Source organism: Phodopus roborovskii, unplaced genomic scaffold (genome assembly GCF_943737965.1).
Source record: "Phodopus roborovskii unplaced genomic scaffold, PHOROB, whole genome shotgun sequence".
NCBI lineage: Eukaryota > Metazoa > Chordata > Mammalia > Rodentia > Cricetidae > Phodopus > Phodopus roborovskii.
This window is the reverse complement of record NW_026126645.1, coordinates 1,338,865-1,366,538: the sequence shown is the minus strand read 5'-3', so window position 1 is coordinate 1,366,538 and position 27,674 is coordinate 1,338,865. Positions and strand designations below refer to the sequence as shown.

Sequence of the window (27,674 nt, the reverse complement as noted above, 5' to 3'; positions counted from 1 at the left end):
AGGCATCTATAAATTTCCTGGTTTTATGTTGTCTTATACGGTAAGTATACTGCTATCAGCTGTGATGGCACATGCCCTTAATCCCAGTATTTGGGAGAGTGGGGCAAGCAGCTCCTTGTCAGTTTGAGGCCAGACTGGTTTTTGAAGTGAGTTCTAGGACAGCCAGGGCTACACAGAGAACCCCTGTCTCCCAACTCCCACCCCCCCAAAAAGAAAACTGTCAAGACCCATGGCAGACTTTGCCTTATGTCAGGGATGTGTGTGTCTTTGGGGATTGTGCACTTTTCAACACAGCAGCCTGCATTAGTTAACTTTCTGTTGTTGTGATAAAACACCACGGCCAAGGCAACTTATAGAGGGGAGGGTTTAGTTTGGGCTTCAGGGTTCTAGAGGAATAAAAGGGAGTCCATCACTGTCACAGTGGGAAGCATGGCAGCTGGGCACTGTGCCTGGCTGCTGGAGTAGCAGCTGGGAGCTCACATCTCAAACCACAAATAGGAAACAGCAAACGGGAATGACTCATGGCTTTTGAAGCCCACACCCAGTGACATACTTCCTCCACCAAGGCCACGCCTCTGAACCATACCCCAAATGGTGCCACAAATTGGAGACCAAGTCTTCACATGCCAAAAGATTTGGGGGACATCTCAGTCAAATCATAATACAGCTATTAGCCAAACATGACCTTTCTTTTCTTTCAAGACAGGGTTTCTCTGTGTAGTCCTGGCTGTCCTGGAACTTGCTTTGTAGACCAGGCTACACTCGAACTCAGAACAAATGTGACTTTTAAAAGAGAAGCAAAATGAAATTGTCATTACATTGGGACTGTCCTTATTTTAAGACGTCATTAGCCAGATGTTGCTGCTGGTTGCCACACTGGAAAGTGGTAATGGAATCTCCTTTTCAGTACAAAGTCATCTGGGATGGGACAGTGCTCTGCTGGACTGCTCATTTCTAAGAAGAGACTGAGGCAAATGAAAGACCAAAAAATTAGGACCTGTATCTCCACCCTCCTTGCCACCCCAAATAAACATTTGTGATTGGACTATGTCGGAAGTGCTGCTGAATGAGTGTCCGAATTTTGACGTTGTTTTTAATGTCTCTGTTTCCAGGCTGGCAGTGATGGAGAGAGCATAGGAAACTGCCCCTTCTCACAGAGGCTCTTCATGATTCTTTGGCTCAAAGGAGTTGTGTTTAGTGTCACAACTGTTGACCTGAAAAGGTAAGACATGGCTGTGGTAGGGAATTGGTTTGCAAGTGTGTAGTTTATCTTCAGCTTGGAACCCCTTCCTGCCCTTTGATTGGATTGCACATGAAGGAAACACATATTAGTCAAGTTTTCTGTTTAGGGCTAGATTTAACATGTACAAACATTAGGGTTGAGGGTGGCGGCGGCGAACACCTTTCATCCCATGGAATCTCTGAGTTCGAGGCCAGCCTTGTCTACAAAGCAAGATCTAGAACAGCCAGGGCGTCATGAAGAACCTTGTCTTGAAAAACAAAAACAAACAAACAAACAAAAAAAAAAAGTCCCTTCCAAATGATAGTATCTCCATTGGTGCTTCCGCTGCCCTTGGCTGTGCTGGAGTCTCCCTTGGCTGTCAACCTGAAACTCCCTGAGCAGCACCTGAAGCCACACTTTTAACTATGGATGAGCAGAGCCACGAAGAGCTTTGCTTTCTGGCTGACATCTCCCTGATCTCAAGTGTACTAAAATGTGAGCAATAGCATCTGGAACCCTTGCGGGGAGAACCAAGGTGGGGACATAGCTTAATGGTAGAGGGCTTGCCCAGCTAGCACACACAAAGACTGACTGGACAGTCACAGTGTGAGGTGAGCCAAGACAAGGACAGGAGCTTTAGAAAGCTGGATAATATGTGGTCTGTTCCATTGAAACTATTTTTCAGAGAGTACCGTGTTTTCTGTGATATTTAAATCAAGGCTGGTATAAAATAAGATTAATCTTGCAGGGTGGAGAAGATGGCTCAGCAGACCCAGGTTCAATTCCTAGCACCCACACAGCAGCTCACACCTGTCTATAACTCCTGTTCCAGGGGATCCGACATCCTTAGACAGACAGACAGACAGACACACACACACACACACACACACACACCAGGCAAAACACCAGTGTACTTAAAATGCAAATAAATTACTAAAAAAAAAAAACAGTCTTGCTAGTTAAAGATGTGTGCCTAGGCGTCTCTCCATAGGCCAGAGTAAGGGAAAGTGAGAAGGGTTCTGACAAGTAGGAGGCTTTTTTAAATCCAGGAACTTCTACTTTTCCTTAGCAAATATGTCTCAAGAACACTTACGTTCCCTTAGCAAATATGCCTGAAGAACACTTACATTCCCACAGTTCCCAAAGTCAGATCTCAGTAGGTCTCTGGTCAGTCAGCCTAGCCAAAATGGTGAAGTTCAGGTTCAGTAAGAGCTTGTTCTTGGGGCTGGAGAGGGCTCAAAAGCACTGGTTGTTCTTCTAGAGGACCCAGCTTCAATCACAGCGTCTACATGGCAGCTCACAACTATCTGTATGTAACACTAGTTCCAGGTAATCAGGCACCCTCTTCTAGCCTCTGGAGGGCACCAGACATGCAAGTGGCACACATGTACACATGTAGTCAACATACACACAGCACACCAAAAAAAAAAAAAAAAAAAAAAGTACCAAATGGAAAATCTAGGACCCAGCAGTGAAAATTAGTCATTTTTCTGATGGTGTATATTGAACCCAGGACCTCATATGTGCTAGGTTAACACTGAACCATCTCCATAGGCCCACATAGTTAGTGTTCCTGACATAGATACATAAATGCTCTGCCTGTGTTTACTAATTACTTTTTAAGTATTTCAGGTTGTTAATAGTGTCTGGGGAAAACTTGTGTGGCTGCCATTTGAGGGGTGGCAGAACTGATGGTTGTTTACCCTGAGAGTTGTCGTCGGGCTGTTCCCAGTTAGGTTAGCACCCTTGGGGTCTCTGCCAGTGCCTTGTCATTTACTTTTTACTTCTTCAGGACAGTTTTTGAAATGTGAAGTTTTAAAAGGGTATTTGTTAGCTGGGTGGGTGACTCTTCTTTGGGAGGTAGAGGCAGAATTGTTGTGTATTTAAGGCTGGCCTGAGCTATAGAGTGAGAGAGACTGTTTGAAAAAGGAGGAAATATGTGTGTTTGTTGAAAATAACCCAGTCTCTCAGGAACCCCTTTGGAGATAGTTTATGAATGTAGAAAATAAGCCTTTGATTTCAGATAGTAAGAGTTAAAATGACCGCGGTCCCCTGGGAGGACGTTGGTCTGTTCTTGTTGGACAGAGCTATTTTAAGAATGAAGTAAGTCATACAGTAACCCTGCTATTATTTTTATTTTTCTACATATATTAAAAAAGGAAGTTTCTCAGTATAACTCCTAAAAATAGACCATACACCGGGCACACACCCTTACTATGTCCTAAACTACATGGTGTTCTCCTGTTCCAGCTTTAGCTTGGAACAGATGAGCTGACTGCCATGCTTTGAAAAGCCTTCTTTGAACAGTTGAGTACAGTGCCTGATTGTCTAACAGACCAGGGATACCAAATCTGGTGGGGGAAATGGAGTGAGTGCATTAGGACCATTTAAAATTTACAGACTCTGCGAGGCATTATTGGGGCAAGTTGATTGAAACTTGAGGGCTGATATATTTGAGAGTATTGTATTCATATACAAAAAGTGACACACAGAAAGTAAGTATTTGGGGTCTTACAGGCAGAAAGTACCAAGGATGTGCATTTTCTATGGTTATGTATCAGATCAGTATCAGAGAACAACTAAAGTTGAGGCCTGAGGGGTTTTGGTTTTCTGGTATGTCTAAAATAATTTTCCCTCCTAGGGACAAGGATTGCAATATGGTGGCAATTCTGCTGCCCCTGGCCTCCCATGCCCAAGTACAGATGTTACAGGTGTTTGACACCACACTCAGCTTAAACTTTCAGGAGGGTAAAATGAAGGTCCACAAGGCCCATGTTGACTCCCTCCCCTCCAGCCAAGTCATCGAGCTCCTATCATGGAGATGGCTGCTTTGAGTCATGGTTGTGATGTTTATATCTGTTCAGACCTTTCCCATGCACTTACAGAGTTGTGAACATTTTTTAAAAGAAAGTAACCCAAGAAAATGAACACTGGCTCAGAAACAATATGTAATAAAGTTGTCACCAAAGAGTGAAGGACTGCATGGTATGAAATACCTTCCATAATATATACTTAGTTTTTAAAGCTTTGTGACTCTTTAGAAATCTGTGGGGGAGAAAATACCCACTGAGCTTATTTTCCTGCAAATCTTGAAAATTGCCCACTTCCGCAGTGAAAGTGCCGATCCCAGAGCATGCCAGTGCAGAGTGACGGCCCCCTGAGAGCTCCTGAGAAGCCCACTCTACTCCCTGAAGCAGTGATTGTTAGCTTTCATCCGTAAGAACAGGCTGTGTCTGGCTCGGGCACAGTGGCGTGCGTTCTGAGTCTCAGGCGGTGTTAATGATTGTGCTGGCATATGCGTGCCTTACAATTGTGAGCCTTCCCACACTGCCATAGCATGCTTCTAGTGCAGCCTCAATACTGTTGTGGGAGGTATTTCCAAGCCTTTTCTCTGTTCATGATGAAGTTGTATTAAAGACATTTTAGATAAAATGGCATCCAGGCTACAGAAAGAACCTCTATGTCAGCAATTGATATTTGAACAAAAGCTGCAGACAAACATGTGTTAGAGCTGAGAATCCAGCAGCAGACACTGTCTCATGTCATCATGTGGGGCAAGAAGTAGGGTGGCTTGGGAGAAAGGAGTAAGGCCTGGATCTGTTCCGAGAGCCCCCCCACCAGAAGTTCTCCTGAGTCTGAGGGCAAGTAGCCTCACCTCATCCAAGTTAGGACTGTGTGGATGGGCACTGTTCAGGGTTCTGTTGACTCTTCAGATCTTTCTTTCTTTCTTTTTTTTTTTTTAAATTTATGTGACCCCCCCCCCCCCAGACAGGGTTTCTCTTTGTTTAGCTCTGGCTGTCCTGGAACTCACTTTGTAGATCAGGCTGACCTTGGACATCTGCCTAACTGCCTCCTGAGTGCTGGTATTAAAGGCATCCCCCCCCCCCAAGCTGGTTTTGACCTCTTAATGAATAGAGTTTATTGGTTTACAAGGCTTGTGTTGGCTGACAGGCTCATGGCAGTAACCAGGGTCTTCATTTGAAGACTTGTACCACCCTCACTCTGCCCAGAGTTCCTGAGTCAGAGACCAATATCTCTATTGCTATTATATCATAGTCAAACCTAGGCATTAAAGGTCAGAAAGGCAGAAAGAGCCCAAAGTATAAGAAGGTGAAGGTATGCTTATGGGAGGCAGATGCAGGAGAATGGAGCTCAGTTGAGTTCCAGGCTAGCCAGAGCTACGTAGTGAGATGTCTTAAAAGACAAAACCAAAGTATAAGATTAGTGATCCTAGGAGAGGCAATCAGAAGGACACATACTAAGTCACTTGCCTCTATATAGCTGATGATCTCTGGTTTGGGGAAATGCATAGGAATGATAACGTTAAGAAGTTAATGTCTGTCTGTCTGTCTGTGGTGTATTCATGTGTGTGCAGCCAGAGGGGAATGTTGGGTATCCTGCTCCACCACTCTCCATCTTAGCCCCTTGATAACAGGCTCTCTTACTTTATGGATGTTTTGCCTGCATATATGTCTGTACCACTTGTATGTCTGGTGCCCACAGAGGCCAGAAGAGGACATCAGATCCCGTATATCTGGAGCTACAGATAGTTTGTGGCCTACTATGTGGGTGCTGGGAATTGAACCTGGGTTCTTAGGTAGGACAGCCAGTTCTCTTAACCTCTGAGCCCTCCTCTGTATTGGAGAACAGGTTTCACTATTATGGCCAAAGTTGGCTCTTGAGCTCTGCCTGTCCTTCCAAGTTTTGGGCACATGTGGCCATACCAGGATTTTACATGAATCCTGGGGATCTGAACTGTGGTCCTCATGCTTGTCCAGCAACCACTTTCTATACTGACCCATTTCCCCAGCCCTAACATTAGCCTTTTATCATAAAAAATCAGTCATGTTTGAGGCCAGCCTGGGCTACAAAGCAAGTACTAGGACAGGTTCCAAAGCTACACAGAGAAACAAACAAAAGCAGCCATGTCTGATGGAATACCAGTGATTTGTCTGTGTGCTTTCTCTTGAGAGAATAAATGGAGGTCATTTTGAAGTTTTGGCAAATGTATAGTTCTGTGTTAAACATGAAAAATCATCTTACTTGCACTGCCACAATGATTTCCTTCTCCAAATGTAGGCATAGTATTTGTAATATAGTGATTAATCAGACTGAGAGTCAAGTTACTGTAGTAACAAAATAGTTTAGACTTCAATGTAGTTTCATAGTAGTTTAAAATGTAACAGCAGAGCCATGAAAATCAGTGTGGAGCCTTTTAAAGGGAGCTATAAACTCAAAGCAAAATCTAATTTCCAAATAGACACACAAGGCGTTTTCAGTTTTATTATGTCTCAAGCTGGGCATGGCCGTACATGTCTGCAATCCTAGAATTATAAGGAGCAAGAATCTTAGTTCCAGGCCAGCCTGGGCTACACATGAGGCCCTGTCTCAAAACAGCCACTGTGACATCAGCAACCATCCCTCAAAACAATAGCCACCATCATGTATGTTTGCCTTGTCCTACTTCTGGGAAGTTGAGAAATGAGTGACATTTCCTGGTAGCTCTTCAGTGACAGATGCATGGATGACACATGCAGAGAGTAAATGTAATGGAACAGGAAGGCCTTCTAGAGAAATTGCTGGTTTCCTGTGGCTGTTAGTCATTCAGGAAAGAAAGGCAACTTCATTTTTCTCCACGGAGCTGCTGAGACTCCTAGACCAGCCCTGTAGTTCATCTCAAGACAGTCTCACAGATTCTGAACTAGATACTATATGTCTGTTTGTCTGTCTGCCTTTCTGTCTTCTTCCCCCTTCCCCCCCCCCTTCCCTAAGAGAATTTTGCTATTGCATGTTTTTGCATTTTTCTTTTTCACTCCAAGAGAATGTCAGGGAGTAAACCCTGAGGCTGCTAAGAGTGAATTAGAAAAGTGATTAGTGAACATTTTTCTTTTTTAAAATTTTATCTTTTTTTTTTTTTTTTTTTTTTTTTGGACAGGGGTTCTCTGTGAAACAGTGGTTTATCAGTTTTTAAAGATATTTTTTATTTTTAAATTATGTATATGTGTGGACACCAAAAGAGAGCTTCAGATTGATCCCCTTGAGCTGCCTGCTGTGGGTATTGGGAACTGAACTCAGATCTTTCTAGCCCCATAATGAATATTTTTCAAAATCTCTTATTAATACAAATTCTACTTACACATTGTGTTATTAAGATGTGTCCTGAAGTATTGCGTGATATTTTACTTTTAAAATACTGCTTCACAGCTGGCCATTGTGGTGCACACCCTTAATCCCAGCACTCAGGAAGCGCAGGCAGCCAGATCTCTGTGCTCTGTGAGTTTGAGACCAGCCTGGTTTACAGAGGTGAGTTCCAGGACGGCTAGGGCTACACAGAGAAACCTTCTCTAAAAAACAAACAAACAATATATGTACTCCAATATACGCTCTCTCTCTCTGTGTGTATGTATGTAATCTTCACAAATTGATAATGAAATAGACAAAAATCAATGAGCTGAATATAACACGTAGCAAAGAAAATCAGTGAGGTCCTGTAACCACTTCACCTAGACAGACTTTGGGAAGGAGGCGCCTGTGACTGCTTAGCCATCCATGACTTCATTAGTGAGCCAGAAGATTGCAGATAGTAAACAGTAAGGAGCAGCTAACTGAAAGAAACCAGCACAAAACAATTAGAGGTTCCTGCTACTAACTAACCTTTGTGGGGTTTTTGATTGTTTATATACTGCCAAGTATTCTCTTGCCATATATAATGCTGTGCTTTGAAAATTGGTACCTTTGAAATGGAACTCAAGAGACAGTCCTTTCCCCTCCCTTTCGGAGACAGGTGACCCTCAAGAGCCAGCTCCGGTGTGGGTTATCTGTGCTGTGCTCATTTTATACCGAGCAACTGGAACCAAGCCACCAGCCTCACGCTTTCCTGTTGTTGCAAGTGGGATGAATTAAATTTTAATTGAAATTAAGCCACTTAAGCTACTTAACAGTATTAGCTCCAACTGGGTTTCCTTTTTCCTTTCTTGTTCTTTGTTTTTGCTTTTCATCTAGAAATGGGAAAGAACTGAATAACGTATTTCAGTTAGATCTGCTAGTAAGCCAGAGCTACAGTCAGGGGCAAGGCCCTCAGCTCTGGAGTCTCTGCACAGCTCAGACAGAATTTCAAGATGTCTTCGGGGAAACTTAAATGGGCTTGACAGAACTGCAGAATATGGGCTGAGAGCCTTTTAGGAAATAAACAGAAGGTGTCCTAGCTGTTGCCACTGTTGGGAAAGAGGCGCAAGGGGGGGGGGGGCTGTTGTGGGTCACATGGGACACTAGGGGCCTTACTGTGCTGGAGGGTGTCGGGGGTTTAGCAGTCATCACAGAACCTGTGCAAGAGTTGCTCCCTGCCTGGCACTCCTGTTTTTTTCACTGCTGCTGCTACTTACCATTGAGAGGCCTTGAGGTTGTCCCCAGAACCTCTCTCAATGGAATCAGTGGGCTTTTATCAACAACTAATCCCTAAAGCAGTTTTATGATCTTTGTTGTTTCCAAAGTCTGTGTAGCTTTCAGGTAGAAATAAGATAGACTAATTACCAGTCATTAATATTAATGGAATTGGTGTTCATAAGTATGCCTGGCTTTGTGTCCCATTGTCAAATAAATCTTGTAAATTAGATTTTATTATTACAAATCATTTGATCCTGCATAACCGATACTGAGGCCTGGACTCCATTAAGGTTAAAACTGATGTAACCTACTCCTTATAGAATGCTTTGTTGTCGTGACAACGGAAACCCTAATGACTTCCTTCATTTGTGTTACCTTCCTTTAGCTGTTATTGACTTGGTCAGAGGTAGAGCAGGTACTGTCCACCCAGCCATGCAGTTGGAGGCTTTACCCAGTTCTGTTCAGGGCTCTTCACTTTACCCCTTCCTCTAAGAAACATGTTTTTTTTGGGGGGTGCTTAAAAGTTGCCATGCCTAATTGTAGAAGTAAGAGTTAGTTATGTTTGTCCCTTCCATGGGCTACTCTTAAAGCATTGAGCCCTTTCTTCCCTTTTATCCAACTCTAACCTGTTCATAAAATAATATTTATAGAAATACAGGCTTTATTATGTTTTACTTTACATTTAGGCATATAATTTGCTGTATGTTACAAACACGTTGATAAAGTTAATGCTTTTGAGTGATGAAATTATTTTCTAGGTAGTCAAAATTTGCACATGAACATTCTTATCGTTAGCATCATTCTATGCACAGCACACATGCATGCATGCATGCATATAGTGCTGGGGTTAAGGCTTTGTGCACTGGGAAGATGTTCTGACACTGAGCCTCCTCCATGGCCCCTCTTTGTGCAGTTTGAGTTTCTACCCTTTGTTTTGATGAGATACTATTTTATTATCTTCTGCTTTTGAACTTGAAACTGAAAATTTGAAAATGTGTAAACCTTGAACTGTTAGTTTCTGGACTCTGTACAAGTTGAGAAGGAAGTAGATTATAAATAGAAACAGTATGCCAGGCAGTGGTGGAACACCTTTAGTCCTAGCACTCCAGAGGCAGAGGCAGGTGGATCTCTGAGTTCAAGACCAGCCTGGTCTACAGCGTGAGTGCCAGGATAGGCTCCGAAGCTACACACAGAAACCCTGTCTCAAAAAACAAACAAAACAACAACAACAAAAAGAGAAACTGACTTGCAGACAGAAGACCACCAATGTTAGAGAACTGTGGTTCTTTTGGTGATGAAAGACCAGCAAGCAGGCCTCTGGCTGGGACATAGAGACCCCCACCGGCAATGAGGTGGAGTTAGTAGTTCTAATTTAAGTTACTTTGAAAAGCAGCTGTAACAGTGTTACCTTAATCACTATTAAATAAAGGTGGGTCTGGACCATGGCTCTGGGCTGAACTTTTCGTCCGCCAGAGTGAAGACCACTCAGGCAAAGAAGGAATTGAAAACCAAACCAGACCCTTTAGCAGGTCCTCTTCTGCAGCTGAGATTCCTATAGACATCTGGGCCGTGATTTTCTTGGAAGAGCTGGACTATAGTGCCTGGGTAAAGGGTGGGCTCTGAGTTAAAATTTAACTAACCCAGTACTGAAAGTCTTATTTTTGTTTGTTTGTTTTGTTTTGAAACTGGGTTTCTCTCTATAGACTGGTCTTGAACTCAACTTGTCTGTGCATCCCAGTACTGGGATTAAAGACATCAAACACAGCTAGTTTTTATATCTTTGATTAGAATGTATAGCCAAAGAAGGAGGTACTTTTTTGCTAATCTAAATTAAAATGGAGCCAGAGAGAAGGTGCGAATGAATGGGACCTGGAGAAATGAATATAGCAGGACTAATTGTCATTTGTAGGATCATTTCTTTTGGAAATCCATTTTATGTCAAAGTAATTCTCCTTTGTGATATACTTAAAAATATTTTTAATTCAAATTCTTTGCATTTGTGGTCAGGAAGGAAGGAAGGAAGGAAGAGGGCAGGCTGGCTAATTAAAAAAAAAAAAGATAACTAGCTCTGTGGGCTGCGATGTGTGGGAGGCTATTTGAAGGGATATGTTTAGCTGCTTGTTTAATAATTTAATATCAGAATAGAATTAGCCAGGTATGGTAGGTGGCCCATACCTGTAATCCCAGTACTCCAGAGGCCAAGGCAAGAACTACAGAAGTTCAATGTCAGCTTGGAGCTAGGTTTAAGTGACTTTGAACACAGTGAATTTGGGGCCAGCTTGAGCTACATGAGACCTTGTTTTTTTTTGGCGGGGGAGGGAAAAGGTAGAAAATACTTTTCCATGTCTCCAATTCAGTCCCCAGAATTTATCATTTTTTTGTGCTGTTCTATTCTTAGTCTCTTTTCTGAACGATTTTAAAGTAATTCCTGGCATTTCCATCCTAGTTCCTTAAATGTATCTCTCCAGGTACTGTGGATGTTTTCTTTTCGTTTGCCTCTCATCTGTGGCTCATGCTGACCTTCAACTCTATACAGCCGAGACTGATCTGTAGCCAAGTGATTCCGCCTCAGCCCCTTGAGTGCTGGGGTTGCACGTGTCAGGTTACCACACTGGGCTATGAGGATGCTTTATTTAATATTTGTAATCATGTGTGTCTGTGTGTGGCTATGTGCACATGAGTGCAGTGCCCCAGGAAGCCAGAGGCATCAGATCCCTTTGAGCTGGAGTTACAGGTGGTTGTGAGCCAAAACTGAACACCAGTCCTCTGGAAGCGTTATTATATATTCTTGACCTCTGAGCCATCTCTCCAACCTAGGTGAGTTTTTAAACATGGGCTGCAAAACAAAAGGGTCTTAGGCTTACTTTGTTTATTGGTCTTTTTCTTTTTTCTTGTTTTCTTTTTTCTTTCTTTTTTTTTTTTTTTTTTTTTTTTTTTCACTTAATGACAGAGTCTCTATATAGCCCTAGTTGTCTTGGAACTCACAGAGATCCACCTGCCTCTGCCTCCTGAGTGCTGGGATTAAAGGTGTGTATGCCACTATGCTCAGTTTAGACTTGGCTTTGGGAAGTATATGTTCCAGAAGCAAGATTAGATTGATGGTGAAAGTCATGGTGCTTTGTCTTGTCACTACCAAATACACTAACCACCCCACTTGCTGATGCTGGGTGAGCTTTTTAGCCAGGTACGAGCAACAGACCTTGCTGATGATGGTTATAATCATGAAGTTCAGCCATCTTTATCAGGGTTTCACAATATTTTCATTTTTTTTTCTAGTGGGAAAATGTCTTCCTTGTTGCGTTTTGGATTTCTTTAGTGTAGATTTAACCATGTGCCCACTGGCTTTTCTCTTATCTCTATTGTTTTTGAGACAGGAGCTTGCTTTTATAGACTCTTCTGTCTTTGTTGTTGGAGTGGTACCCAGACTGGCCAGGGATGACCCTCCTGTCTCGGCTTCCTGGATACTTGGATTATAGGTGTGTCACCACTCCCAGATTGCCTCTTGCCAGTTCCTTTTTATTTTCATTTTATATGTATGGGTGTTTGGCCTGCATGTACATCCCTGCAGTGCCTGTGGAGGCCACAAGGGGGCAGCTGATCCCCTTGGACTGGTGTTCCTGGAGTTACAGCTAATTCTTGACCACCATGTAGGCACTCAAATTTAAACCCAGGTCCCCTAGAAGGGCAGCCATTGCTCTTAACTGCTGAGCCATTTCTCTAGTCCTCCTCTCTCTTACACAATTCTTTGAACCTATTTCTACTTAATCTTCATTTTGAGACAGGGTCTCTATACCCTTGGCTGGCTTGGAGCTGGCTATGTAGGCTAGGCTGGCCTCAAACTCACCAAGATCTGCTGAGAGTAAAGGGGTATGCTACCATTTCTGGCTTTACTTTATCTTTTGATGACTTAAAAATCAATTTGGACAAGTCCTTTCAAAGCGTAGGTATTTTTTTACACACTGAATACTTTATCAATTTTGTGCTATTTCCTACCTTGCTCATATCTTCTTTTACGTATTGGGAGACTAGCTAGCCTCCCAATCATTTTTCTGTGTGTTAGTCTGACTCGAACGGAGATGGTAAAGGGATCAGGATTTCTTCTTATAGTTCAGAACTGTGGGAGCTTGCTGGTTCTTCTTTGTTTTATGTCTACTCCCCAAACAAAGTAAACAAAGAAAATTAGGAAAGAATTCAGGCCTAGAGAGGTTTGGCCTATGGGTCCTGGTCAGAGGTAGTTAGTGTCACGGTTAAAGCTGCAGGCGGACTTTCTTAAATCTTTGCCCTTCATTTTACCACCAACTTTAAGCAACCTAGTTGATTTGGAGTGAGAATGAAGGACTTTGTTTTTATCTTTTTAAAGTTTTTATCTTTATTTTTAACTGTGCGTGCGCGTGTGTCTGTCCGTCTGGGTCTCTGTGTGTATTGTGTCTCTGTGCACCAGTACTGGTACCAATGAAGGCTAGAGGAGTGTGTCAGATCTTCTGGGTCTGGAATTGCAGGTGGTTGTGAGTTGCCCTATGTGGGTATTGTAAGAGCCATGCATATTCTTAACTGTTGAGACTTCTTTCCAGGCCCAAGGATCAAGAATTTGTCTTTTGGTTGATGAATCAGTGACTTCCCCCCCCCCTTTTTTTTTTTTTTTGAGACAGGGTTTCTCTGTGTAGCTTTGGAGCCTGTCCTGGAACTCACTCTGTAGACTAGGCTGGCATCCAATTCAGAGATCTGCCTGCCTCTGCCTTTGCCACTGCCTCCTAAGTGCTAGGATTAAAGGTGTGTCCACCACCACTGGCAAGTCAGTGACTCTTAATGCTCTCATCACACGGCATTATGTGCCATGTGTGGGGTTGCTGCTTATTACAGTGCTGGGCAATCCTTAGACTTAGTGAATAAACATTGGGGCTTGCTCATTCTTACAAACTCGAAGAGTTAGAACTGCCTGAGAACTTAATGTTGCCTTTTTAGAGTGGAAAGTGATCTCATCTTGACCACTGTTTTGCCTACAGGAAGCCTGCAGATCTGCAGAACTTGGCTCCGGGGACCCACCCACCGTTTATAACCTTCAACAGTGAAGTCAAAACGGATGTAAATAAGATTGAGGAATTTCTTGAAGAAGTCTTGTGCCCTCCCAAGTGAGTATCAGAATGTGTGGACACAGTGCTGCCGCTTTGAATAAGGCTTTATTGGTCTGCAGACACTCTTCCTGATGTGATGGCCTTTAGATTCTCAGAGCGTTGAATTTGATAACTAGGACTGCCTTGTAAGATTCATGCATCCTCAGTGTCGGATGGGCTGTCTGCTTGGCCATTCTAAGAAAGGCAGGAGCTACTGGTGGGCAAGACAGGTTCCAAAGCTGCACCCAGTTGGAAGGTCTAGATGGACTGTGGTGCTGCCAGACCTACGATATGCTCTGAGGCAGCTTTGCAAGGTGTCTGGCATTCCCTAAGTCATTCCAAACTTTCCAGTTCTGGTAGCATTGTAATGGAAATTAAAACTACAGATAGAAGGTTTTGTATCCTACTTTTATTTTCAAAGTGTTATTAGTTTTCTTTTAGGCTTTATCATCTTAATTAGCCTGGAAATGTGTTTCTTTTCTCTCTTTTTTAAAGTTGTGTTTGTGTGTTTTATATATATGTGTTTTGTCTACATGTATGTCTACATACCAGAAGATAGCATTGGATTCCATTGTAGACATTTGTGAGTCCCATGTGAGGGCTGGGCATTGAACTCAGGACTTCTGGAAGAGCAGCCAATGCTCTTAATCATTGAGCCATCTCTCCAGCCTTATTTTATGTTTTAAATCAGTGAGTGGGCAAAGTGATATATCCACTTTGGCCAAGCAAACATTTTCTTATGTTTCTACTTTTCAGCAGCAACAAAGTCAGTTCTTATTGTTCCTTCTTGGTATAGCACCTCAGAAGAAGTAGGTACTAGTTAAAAATACAGCTAAACCCAAAATATTCTGGCTTCTTGGCATCTGATGTATTGAATTGGACCTTGGAAATAAATATTTTTCACTGTTCCTTTTTCTTTTCATTATTTATGTACTTATTAAGACAGGGTCTTACTATGTTTGTCTTGGCTGCCAGGCTGGCCTCTAACTCACAGATCCGCCTGCGTCTGCTTCCTGAGTGCTGGGATTAAATGTGTGCGCTGCCACATCTGGCTACAGCTTGTTGTTTTTCATATAGAAATTTCATGTCTGTTTTGTTTGGGCAGGTTATAAAGCTGCTATACCTGGAGATGGATTTTTCTTCCAACACTGAAGTCTTTTTGCCTTAGTGTGCTAAGTTTTCTAGGGTACTTTTCTTTTTCTTTATATACAGCCTGAAGAGTTTCTGGGTAAAGTTTTATATGTAGACAGGCTTTTTATTTTTATTCTTAATCTCTTTCCTCTCTCCTTTTCTCCAAAAAACCCCAAAAAACAAAAAACAAAACAAAACAAACAAACAAAAAAACAAGGTCTGATGTAGTCTAGGCTGGCTCAAGCTCACTATCTGCAGCTCACTCCAGGCCTAATGAGTGCTCTTCATGCTGTGTTTGTACAAGGCCCTGTTACAGGTGAGGGGGTTGGGCAGCAGGTCTGCCTTAGCAGGTAGACCAGCCTGTCCAAAGGCAGTGCTTGGAGCTGTGAGCACCGTAATGCCACCCCTGCAGGGCAGATGCAGGCGCTCCGGCATTTCCTGAGATGTGGTCACTCGTGCAAAGCTGAACACACAGAACTTTTCTGTGAGAAACTACAGGGTCTAATGGCTTTCTCTTGTCCTCTGGGGAAAGCATCATCATAATCATTATTAATTTGTTACTCTTATTTATTTACTGTATTTTTTTTAAGTAAAGGATTTCCTTATCCACAAAGCTTTAAAACTTGGTTTTAAAAGTTTTATTTAATATGTATGCCTGTATATGTGTACACCTGTGTGTGCAGGAGCCTGTGGAGGTCAGAAGGTGTTGGGTCCCCTGAAACTGGAGTTACAGGTGGTTTTGAGCCTCTGCATGGGTGCTGGGAACAGAATCAATGTCCTTTTCCTGCAAGAGTAGCAAATGCCCTTGATCACCGATCTGTCTCTCTGGCCTCCAAACCTGGGTTTTTGACTAAACTGTGCTTTGCTACTAGAGATGAAAGGTTGGGACAGAAGATGACAGATGTCAGTGTGTAACTCCAGAGGCTCTATGTAAGATGGGCCATTTTATTTTGTTTTGTGGCTTCAAATTCATGATCCTCCTTACCTCAGCTTCACCAGAGCAGAGATCAGTGTACACTGTCACCTCTGGCAGGAGTAATCGTGCACACTGGGCTAGAGGAAGACCCAGATGCACTCAGGGACACTGTGTTCTCTGCACTGGCTCTGTTGGGATGTTTGTGTGGCTCTTCATTGTGAGAGCAGTTGTTACACTGCCACTGCAAGCTGCTAGTTTTCAGAGTCAGGGAAAATTCGGGGATGTTGGCCTTGGGATTAACTGTCTCTGCTCAGGTGGTGGAGAGAGCTCTGTACTTAGGAAGAACATTCCTGCATGTTTGTGATTCAGATAAACTCATTAGATTCGTTCACTACATAACTTGGTGTAATGTTTATGGGAGAAGTTTCTAGTGTTAAAAATTGAGAAATTGGAGACTAGGTGGACTTACTAAAAAGGAAATGAGCTTGAGGGTTTTTTCCCTGGTTTTTCAAGGTTGAGGTTTTTAGAAGATAAACCTTTACTGAATTCACAATAGTGAGCAGAAGAAACAATAACTATGTTGATTCCAGCACTCAGGCCTGTCTGGAATGTATGTATGTATGTATGTATGTATGTATGTATGTATGTTGTTTGTAAATGTATACGTGTGTGAGAGAAACACACAGAATTAAAGAAAACATTGGATTGTAATGTTTCTTTCCAATTTTGTTTCCCCTTCATTTTAATTTAAGGGAACTAGTCCAGACAGTATCCTCTAGAAAAAGTTGAAATGAGTAGGTTAGTGTGAAATTTTACCTTATTTGGCAGGGCCCTCCAGCTCATTAATATTCTCTGAAGCAGAGTCCCCAGGCCAGACTCTGAGAGGAAGCAAGCCCTGTTGAGGGAAGGAGGAGTAGCCCAGCTTTTCCCACAGACTTCCCATCCTAAGGAAGAAACACATTGATTATATGTGGTTGGAATTTAAACATTTAAGTATGTGTGTGTGCATGTGCACAACTCTTTACAGCTGGTGTGTCATGGCTTTCTTAAAGTTGAAAACATGGTCACAACACAAAAGAGGGTTCAGTATAATGTCTGACATCCTGTTTGTTTATTGGGCAGCACTACAGTCCTAAATAATACAGCATATTTAGCACAGAGGGAGTGGGGAAGGCGGGGTGCTGTTTAAAAGAGAATGGTCCATCTACTATTTTGTCCTCAGTTGGCTGTGGATGATCAAGATGCTTGACCAGCCTGGGCTCCTCCTGCTGTCTGGTTCCCTCATGCTGCTGCACAGTGCCAGGCCAGTGCCCGGCATACTAAGCACCCAGCTGTGAGAGCTGTGTCTTCCCGGTTGCTGAGAGTTTGAGTGTGACTTGCTTTGTTTCTTTGTGGTTCTTTTAAAGTTGTGTTCTGATAGTGCCCTGGCACTAGTGGTGCAGCTGGACGTGAAGCACCATGGAAAGCTCCCTTGGATGGCTTGCTTGAGAAGTCTTATTCTAGGACATCTGTTCCTCTGTGTTCTCCTGGCCCCTTAACAAGCCATTTCCTTAGCATTCTAATCATCAAATGGAGGTGGGGAGTGGATGCCCGTTGACTGCCAAGAATATTAATATGTGAACAAAAATACCGCTTTGTTTCCTAAGGGGGAAAATGTAAAAACTACCATAGAAAACAGATGGCAGTGTTTCTTAGATCAGTAACTGTTCAAAGACGTCTGGTGTCACCTGCACAGTGGTTTGCTGATTGATAGGACTTGGGGTAATTTCTCTGGAAGGATCTGTAATCCAGTATCACCCTTTCTATTTAGGTACTTAAAGCTTTCACCAAAACACCCAGAGTCAAACACTGCTGGAATGGACATCTTTGCCAAATTCTCTGCTTACATCAAGAATTCAAGGCCAGAGGCTAATGAAGGTAAGGGATTTTTAAATCGGATTGTCACAACAGAAAGCAAAATGAGACAAAGGCCCACATAGCAATTTGAGCTGTTAGGATGACAGTGAGTGTAAGGAGTGTATGGAGTTCAGGCTTGGCTGTGAGCATCAGACCTGTCCCAGGGAGGGTGATGGGAACCCGGAGTAAGCGGTGAAATTGCAGCTTTCCCAGCGCCAGTCCTGGAGCCTGGGAGACAGGAGACGGGAGGGAAGCCATAGTTCTCAGACACTGAGGACTTCACCTCAAGGGAGCAGTGTGAGAACTGAGGGCACAGCCAGAGTGATGGGCAGAGGGCTGTGGTGATGAGATAGATAGATGGCTTTGGCTCTGACTGACTGATTACTAAGCCACTTGTTTATTGTGGGGCTCTGGCCGGTGTGCCTATGCTTTGTCGTGTATGTGTGTGCTAATTGCTGTTCCTGAGCAGTTTGGGGAGTGGCCTTTAGAAGGTGATTAGACTCACCAGCCTTCAGATCTCTTTACATCCTAAAACTAGAGATTTTGTTTCAGGACGTTGTTATGGTGAGGAACAGTTTAGTAGTGTAGATACAACTTGTTTGTTTTAATGAAAAGATATGGAGTATGAGGCCAGCCTGGGCTACATGAAATTCTGTCAAAAGACAAAAACCAGCCCTCTTGAGTATATGCTGAGCCTGCTGTGGCTATAGGTAGCTTGGGCTAAAGGCTGTGGCAGCCTGTGGTCTAGGGCCAGGGGCGACAATCAGTGTTGTCAATAGCAGCAAACACCTAAAGCAAAGTACTTGCTGACTTCTCTGTATTTCCGTATCCAGTTATTCGGGCTCCCTTCTGATAATCTGGGTTCTTTAATGAGGGGGAACAGGGGTGGGTGTGGGAGACAGTTTTAGTGCCCAGGCCTGGCTTACATCTATTTTTATAATGTTCCAGTGACTGCCTTGGATAGAAGTAATTAGCTGTTTTCCTGACTAAAAATGTTTCTCTCTAAGCAGTTTATACCCTGAGTAAATGGTCAAGTTGGAGTCCCTTCTTCAGAGAGAGAGAGAGAGAGAGAGAGAGAGAGAGAGAGAGAGAGAGAGAGAGAGAGTTTTGCTCCCTGCTTGTGCAAGCAGATGTTTTCACAAAGCTGGCTTTTATACCCAGGTCTGCTAGCTGACCAGCCTTTTGTGCTCTTTCACGGTTGTTATGGTTTATTTCTGTGTGCAGTTTTTGAGGGCTGGAGAGTTGGTTGGATTTTTTTTTTTTTTTAACTGCACGATGGGGAGAAGTAGGGAATAAAATTAGTTTGTCTTTGCCTTGGGGGATGAGGGCTGGGGAGAGAGAAAGTGACTCACTTAAGTACAACTTTGTACTCTATGTTTTTATCTGTCAAGTTGTTATATTGCCTTAAATGGCCACCTACGCCTGCTGTCTCTAGAGTGCTTCAACCAGTGCTCTAGAGACAGCAGAGCGAGCACCTAATGTACAAGGCCTTCTTTATAGTCAATACCTACTGGTAAATAAGTTGAGGTGCCAAGCTACTTTTTCCCCATGGGGACCTGTCATTGCCCTGAGGCTTTGGAAAACAAATTTGAGTTGAATGCTTGTCCCCTGTGTGTTTATTGCAGTCCTCTGTCTGCTGAGAGCAATTGCATGCTTTTAATAAGCCTGGGCAGCGGGGCATCCATCTCCCGACACCCACATTCAGCACTTTACAGAGGTGGATCCTTACTTTCTCCTTGACAAGTTTTTGCTTTATTAGCCTAGTAAGTAAACACTTGTAAAATCCAATATATATATGAAGAGTTTAAAGACCTGTAGGACCTAATTCTAAGGGCATAGCTGTCTAGATGCTATCACATTAGTCTAGAGTGTTATGCCCAAATCATTGAGTTCCCCAAAGACCAACAAGGAGACAGACAGAGTCCTGTATGTAAAAGGCAAAGAGCCTTTATTCAAGCGTAGGTTTGGACTCTGTCTGTTGACAGCCGAGAGAGGGTTTTTATCATAGCAGAGGTTGGGACAAGGGATACCTAAGGTTCAGGATCCCCGATTGGCTGACATTTATCTGGGCTGTCTTGGTGTTAGGGAATGGGTGTGTGTTAGCTTAAGGGACATCAGGTGATCCTATCTACAATGGTGGGATGGTAGCAATTTCCTTTGGAACCTTAGGTACTTTCTCCCTTGGAGTCTGTTTCTGGGTGGTGCCCAGGTGGTCCCAGCTTGTGGTCTCTGCTGGAGTCAGGTGTTGCCCCAGGTATGGAAACTTCAGGCCGACTTCCTGGTTGGTCTCAACTGAGCCTTGTCTGGCAGCCGTGCAGCCAAGGGGCCAATGGGCACCAGGTTGCCTGGGCCCCAGGTGCTAACATGGGCTAGGGACAAGGATCAGTGCTTAAGTTGATGTATATATTTTAACAGCAGAAATGTTTACGTCACACTCAACACTTCTGCCTTGAATCTGCTCATTCTAATCATATAAGTAATAGAGGAAGTTTTGCTTCTTGGAAAAGCCAAGGTTGTACAGGGAAAATTTTTATTTTTTTAAATTCTTAGAGACTATCATACGCCTGGTGTAGTTTGATCCTATTCACTCTCCTCCTCCCACTACTCCACCCGATTCACCACCGTCTCCCCACTTATTCAACTTAATTTTTTAAAAGAAAGAAATAACCCACGGATTACAATTTGTGCTGTTCATATATATTCCTGGGTGTGGGACCATCCATTGGAGCCTGGGTGACTTACTAGGAGTCACACCTTTAAAGAAAACTGACTCTCCTCCCAAAGCCATCAGCTGCCAATAGTTCCTGAGCTAGGGATGGGGCTCATGGTCTCCCCATTCCCATGCTGCAGTGCTGACTGGTTGTCTCTGCAGTGATCACAGATGCCGAGAGTTCATGAGTGCAGGTGTCCTGTTGTGTCCAGAAGACACGTCTGCGGATCCTTTCTGACTTAACAATATAGTGTCAGGATGTAATTCAGTAACAGACCCCAGGTGGCTGGGAGTTATTTTATATGGAACTGTTGTTGTGATGCTCACACTATAATGTATTAGAAATGCTTCCTGCTACTTGTGACCCAGCACTCAGGAGGCTGCAGCAGGAGGAGATCACGAATCGCACCACCCCCACCCCAGTCAAAACAAGCCTGCCTCGGGATTTAATAGGATTTGTGTTTGCCATTTCCCAGTTGGACCTTGTAGATGGCTTTTGGCTGTGACCATGCTACCAGTGACTGTCCTTGAGCTAGATTCCAAATGGGTGTAGGAAGGCTTGAGCCCTTCCTCCCCCTTTGAGATGGAGTCTTACTATGTGGCTCTCAGGTCTCCTGGACATAGAGCACAGGCCTGTGCCACCATGTCCAGCAATTCTATGCATTTTACACTTTTGCCAAAATTTCAAAGTCTGACCAGTTTGTATTTCCACTACCCTCAAAATGTTCATTTTTCCATATACTTCTGACTCATGGGGATCTTCATTTTAAAATTTAGCTATATTTCCACAGGCCAAAATGTTATTTTTTATTCTCAGAATCAATTTTAAGCTGTGCATGCTGCATTGCACTTTGTTTTGAAGGTTTTGTTTTGTTTTGTGTTGGTGACTTACTACTGCCTCCCAGTGGTTAGTTTTGGTGTTTCCCTGCCCTCCCAACAACAGTCTGCCTGTGCTGAGTTTAGGACTTTGTTCATTCACCTCACTGGCTAGCACGGTTTTTGGAACCTCCTAGTGCCTGCTTTGTCTTTTCTGTTGACCACACCTTATGATGAGCCATAAATTATTATTAATAATGATTAACATAGATTATTACTAATTTCTTCTCCATTTTCAATGGTTCTTTTTTTTGTTTTTTGAGACAGAGTTTCTCTGTTTGCCCTGGCTGTCTTGGAACTTGACTCTGTAGACCAGGTTGGCCTCGAACTCACAGAGATCCCCCTGCCTCTGCCTCCTGAGTGCTGGGACTAAAGGTGTGAGCCACCACTGCCCAGCTGTTTCTTTTTCTTTTGAGTATACCACAAGATGTTCATCATGCACTTAATTCCTTACTAACCCAGCTTTCTAACCCTGGATTCTCATTTGTTCATATTATTAATAATTTATGTGTCATATTTTAGCTATATACGCCTTACCATCGGCTTGTATAATATTACCAGAAGGTACTATCTGTTGCTGTGTGTTTTTAGTCTTTTGTTTTAAATGATGGTTATCTGCTGTGTCTTCAGGTCCAGCTGAGTGCTCATAATTCCCCAAATTTATTTCTGAATTCTAGCACCCTCTGCTGTCTGTTTTCCCACAAAATAAACTGTTAAGATTCAGGCATTTAGAATCTCACACTGTGGCCACACCATACACCATACACTATACACTGAGCATGAGATGCCTAGCAAAACAGGACATTCCAGGCAGAGGGAAGATCCCATCTCGAGGGAGATGGGCTTAGCCACAGTGGGATGTGACTGACCGCACTGTGACTAGACAGAGACAGACAGACAGACACAAGGAAAGGAAACAGGGAGGGGCAACCCCCTCCCCCCAAAAACCAACTAGAGTTAGGTACACATTTCAGCCATTGGATCTGTGGTAGAAGTTGTAAAAGTCTTGTGAAATATGGGGATTTGGAGTGCTGCTAAGTGGCACTTTGGAAGGGGTAGGCCCATTTCCATGAGTGGGGTTATAGGGACCTTGGCCAGATCCCATGCAGGAGGGGAACAACAAACATGCCAGGCAGACAGAGCTTAAGTAGGAAGCTTTGCTGGGGGAAAGGGAAGGGAGTGGGAGAAGGAAGAGACAGGAAAAGTCCTGTCTGCCCCTCAGAGGAGCAGTGGGAAAAGAGCAGAAGAGTCTTAAACCTTTGCACCTGCCTGCAGGCTAGACATAGCAGCCATAGGACCCTGGGCTGGCCATGGTGCTGCCTGAGTGCATTCTGCCAGGTGATGGGGGGGGGGGGGGAGAGGAAGGCCAGCATACGTCTGAATCCTAACACAAAGACGGGAACAATCCTCCTGTTTGACTGTAGAAATAGCTAGGGTGATCTTGATGAATCCAGATCTATGTGCTTCTCATCTGTCTGTAATCAGATTATTTCTTTGGGCAGCCAGCCCCCCTCCCCCCAAATGACACGGAGACTTTTTTTTTTTGAAAGTTCAGCCTATAGTTTAGGCTTGTCCTACTAGCTCTTACAACTATATTAACCCATATTTTTATTAATCTATACCACATGGCCTTTCTCTCTCTCTCTCTCTCTCTCTCTCTCTCTCTCTCTCTCTCTCTCTCTCCCCCTCTCTCCTTCCTCCTCCCCCCCCCTCTCTCTCTCACACACACACACACACAGGTCTCCAGCAGCAGCAACAAAATAAAGTGAAGTGGGTAGAGACAGTGGAGGCTCTGTCTATTGCTCTATTTCCTTTCTGTAATGGCCCAGCTCCCTCGTCTAAGGCTCACTGACCTGACTCTCCAGGTGCATGCCAATGGCTTAGTCCAGCTTCCCGAGGCATAGCAGCCATAGCATCTAGTCTCTTGGCTCTCAAGGAGGCTGCTCGTTCAGTACGGTCATTATGTCTTTGCAGTCTGAACTCGTGTGTTGGGTAAGGCAATCCTATTCTTGGCCTCTTGTGTGTTACAAGGCAGAGTGAGACCCCATGCTCCCAGGCTTTCTGTGTAGGTTGTCTGCTCAGGCATTGGTACTTCTTAACACATTTCTCCATGGTAAATCCAAAAGATCCTGGTGAGCAGGACTGTGCTCTCCATCTCGGCAAGGATTTCTCCTAGTTTTGAATTAATAGACTTATGTTCCCCACCTATCTTTGCAGTTTAAACATCAACAGTGTGGGGCTGCATCGCTTTGAAGGGGGTGAGGCATTTGTTGGTTGGCAAAATAGACACCACTCTTGTTTGTTTGTGCCCTTGTGGGAACGATTGTGCGGTTAAGCTCCAGGGATAGGAACCTTCTGTCTTGCTCTCGAGAGCTGAGGGCACAAGTGCTCCTGCTCAGGGCCGGACTTGTCAGTGTTCCCAATCTGTTTCAGCACTGGAGAGGGGGCTCTTGAAGACGCTGCAGAAACTGGATGAGTATCTGAACTCTCCCCTCCCTGACGAAATTGATGAGAACAGTATGGAGGACATCAAGTTTTCCACGCGAAGATTTCTGGACGGTGATGAGATGACACTGGCAGACTGCAACCTGCTGCCCAAGCTGCACATTGTCAAGGTAGGCCTGGCGGAAGTACGGGTGCTGCCTGGAGCAGCGCTCCCCTCATGGAAGCCATTCTCCACCTAGCCAGAGTACACAGAGTCAGCACATTCTGGAGCCAATTCAATAGAAAATAGAGGTAGGAGCTTCAGGACTCCCTCTCAAGGCCAGAATGGGCTATATGAGACCCTGTCTCAGGGAGAAAAAAAAAGTGAGACTTGAACAAGAATTTTTTTCTTTTCCTGTGATTGAGTAAAAACTCAAAGATGTCACTTTCATCCTACAGGTCATCTTTTCATTCAAAACCAAAAATGCCGAGTGGTTATTTTTTTATTATTATTAATATTTTTTCTCATTTTACATATTGATCCCAGCTCCCTCTCCCTCCCATACTCCCATGCCCCCCACCCATCCCATCCCATCCCCTATCCACTCCCCAGGGAGAGTGAGGCCCTCCATGAGGGATCATCAAAATCTGTCAAGTCATTTGGGGTAAGGCCTAGGCCCTCCCCCGTGTCTCTAGACTAAGGGAGTATCTCTCCTGAGTGGTTATTATATGAGACACCACGGTAATTTATTAAATGAGCATTAGTTGTGCAGTAAAGATCTAAGAGAAGAAAAACAGTTTTAGAAGCTGCTATGCAATCCCAGAATTTGGGTGATGGAGGCAGGAGAATCAAGAGTTCAAAGCCAGCATAACTACCATGAGACTGTACCAAAAAATAGCCCAAACCAAAAAAAGGAAGGAAAAAAAACAAACTTAAAATAGTACGTGTTTTAAAAAGACTTACCCGGTGATTATACTCAGCCATCTCCCGATGTCCAGGGCAGGCTTCTGTAGCCACTGTCGCATTTCCAAGTGCATGGAGTAGCAGGCAGTTCTGGTCTACGAGTGAGATGAGTGAGGGGTGGCTTGCTCTCTGAACATGTTCACCTGGGTAGCGGTGGAGACCAGAAGGGGGTGCCTTTCCTCTCGGAGTTACAGGCAGTGTTGAGCTGCCCACATGACAGCTGAGAACAGAACTACAGTCTTCTGGAAGAGCTCCCACCCCCAGAATATGTTGACAAAGGTTCACAGAATTAATAGTCACTTAAGTCAGACATGCCTAGTGTGGAGACTTGGAAAGTAGGTGTGACTCTTGATCTCTTGCATTTCAGGTGGTGGCCAAAAAATACCGCAACTTTGATATTCCTAAAGGAATGACGGGTATCTGGAGATACCTGACAAATGCCTACAGTAGGGATGAGTTCACCAACACCTGTCCCAGCGACAAGGAGGTGGAAATCGCATACAGTGATGTCGCCAAGAGACTTACCAAGTAAAGAGCACTTTCAAGAGATGCCTTCAGATTTCCCCAAAATACGCTTTCCTAACAGACTGCTCTGCCTCCTCTAAAGTAGAAGTGTATTTTGCATGAACATGCAGTTATTCAAGTCTAGGATTAAAGATAGACAAAGTGTAATAGTTATCTCCATACACACTCCTAAGCAGTATTATTCTAAAATCCTCTACCCGGCCCACCTGCCCTGCCCTGTCCATCTGCTGTCCTCCAGTTCGGAGGTACTCTGCACAAGCTCATCACACGAGAGGCAATTTGCCATCACTCTGGAGCCCTGACCATCATGTCCATTCACTGTGTAGATGGCAGGACTTGAGGTGCAGTGTTCAACCATTAGAATAGTAGCCGTGACATCAGTGGACCCCACACTAGTGTATAATGCACGGTACAAAGAATATTTATCGGGGGAGAGTTCTAATATTGAATAAGGAATATGGAAGGATTGCTACTGTGTTGGACATGCTGTTTCAGTGTAGTCTGTCCTGGAGTGTGCTGAAGGATGTTGCTGTCTGGAAAGACTGCCTTCTGTATGTAGAGAGACTGCTGTTTTCTTGGTAGATAGTTAATTTTTGCCTAAAATGTGTCATTTGTATAAATCATAACATCTGATACTATGTAGAAACTGAAAATTCTCAAAATGATAAGAGAAGATGGGTGGGTTCTCTGTTGTGTTATCTGCTGTGGGCTTTGCCCAGGACTATGCATACATTTGCAACAGTATTGCTGCCTTCATTGTAACAGCTCCCTCCCCCCCCCACCTTTTTTTGGGGGTGGTGCTTGGGATAGAACCCAGGACTTTGTAGACCTGGCAAGGCTCTGTCCCTGAGCCACACCAAGCTCCACCTCCCTCTTGTAAAAAGCCCCTTTCTGGGTGGAGGTGTATCTTCCTGTCTTTGAGCAACACTGCACAGGCTGCCGCTCAGCTGCCGAAGCTCATGTGAATCATTCAGAAGCTAATCGGGTTTAGGGTCAGCTTATTGAAAGGTCAAGTACACTTTGCTCCTAAAGTTTCTCGGGGATGGGGTGGGTGGGTAGAATGCATCATCTGGCCCATCTTAAGCTCCCATGAAGCATAGGTCACATGCTCCCATTCCACCGCCTTTTGCATTAGACCGAGTGGGAGGTCCTTCACTTCTGGGATAAATAGGGGTTGTTCATAGTGAGGGTGTATTTCCCACAGTTTTGCCTAATGCCAATTGCCACACTGAGGAAGGGCATTCTTGTTTTTTTCTTGTCATTTATTTTGAGATGAGATGTTTCTCTGAAGCCCTGGGACTTGATAGGTAAACCAAGCTGGCCTCAGAGTTGTGGCAACTCCTGCATTTGCCTCCTGAATGCTGGAATTATGAGCCCACACTGCACCATCACGTCTGGCTTGTCTCATTTTTTAAATGAAGTCTAAGCCAAAAGTTATTTGAAGTCTAACAAAGGAGAGTGAGTTTGATAAAAGGAGATATGTGCTGTCTTTCCTTCCTCTCTCCCCCTCCCCAAACAAAGTGGACTTTTTCACTGTAGTCCTCCAGAGCCTGGCTGTGACTATACTCCATTTTCAGTGATTTTTTTTTTTTTTTTTTTTTTAAATATAACTTGTTCAAGAAGTGCTGTTTTCCCACAGGCTTTCTGCCCCACGGCTTTAAGGCAGTAAATAAACACAGACTCCATGGAAAGCATTCTGACTCATCAGCAGCCCCTACCAGAAATTCACTTAGTGTGGGGACAAGGAAAGGTTTACCGTGTGCCCCTGTGGCTCAGGGAGATGCCTCGGCCATGGCTTTCACCCTTACTGCTGATCAGGGTGTGACACTGGGCAGTGATGCGCCTGGTTCCAGCTAGAGGCACGATTTCTTCTCCTTTGAGAAATGACCCTGCAGTGTCTCCTTGGGCAGGTGTCCCAACTTTACATAGCGACAACTTGTCCTTGGGTGGGATTGCATCTTTCATGAGGAAGGTTCCAGAGAACGAATGCCCACTCTTCCCGAAAGTAGATGCAGTGAGGGCTTCTCACTCCAGAGGTAGTGCAGGGCAGTAGGAGGACACACGGAAGCTGGCGTGAGATGCCCGCCCTTGGGTGTTCATTCCCCATGGCTTTCTAGTTTTCCTCATGGTTGCTCTTGCTGTCTCCAAGGAAGGGAAGCCTGACTTGGTTTTCACAGAGGCAGAATTGGTTTTCTCAGTAGAGTGGTAGATTTTAGTTTTAGATGAAGAGAGTCAAATTTGAGGTTGGCAAATGGACAAGAGTGATAAAAGGGAAGGAAGGCCTGCAGCATGTGCTGGCCCCTCCATCTGTGCAAGATCATGGCTTGAAGGCTTGAGATTGGACATGGTGAAATGTAAACGTTTCCATGCAGTTGATGCAGTGTGGGGCTGGCACACGGGGTCATGGTGTCTCATGTCCCCTGCAGTGACCTTTAACACCCTTCCTTTACACACCCTTCGCCTCAGAGAAGGGGGATCTGAGCTGAGCCGCCCTCCCAGTTTCAGTGGCTCCCGAG

The 27,674-nt window shown here is 44.1% G+C and overlaps 1 protein-coding gene across 1 annotated transcript in view; it reads left to right on the top strand.

Annotated features, from left to right (window-relative positions):
* Clic4 (chloride intracellular channel 4) overlaps positions 1-25,317 on the top strand; it is a 50,603-nt gene extending 25,286 nt beyond the window's left edge. Inside the window, exons 2-6 of the mRNA XM_051173448.1 lie at positions 1,113-1,222; positions 13,609-13,734; positions 17,574-17,680; positions 23,679-23,860; positions 25,001-25,317. Of these exons, the coding sequence (XP_051029405.1) occupies positions 1,113-1,222; positions 13,609-13,734; positions 17,574-17,680; positions 23,679-23,860; positions 25,001-25,165 (690 nt within the window). The 3' untranslated portion in view covers positions 25,166-25,317. The remainder of the gene's footprint in view (positions 1-1,112; positions 1,223-13,608; positions 13,735-17,573; positions 17,681-23,678; positions 23,861-25,000) is intronic.
* The last annotated feature ends 2,357 nt before the right edge of the window (positions 25,318-27,674 follow it).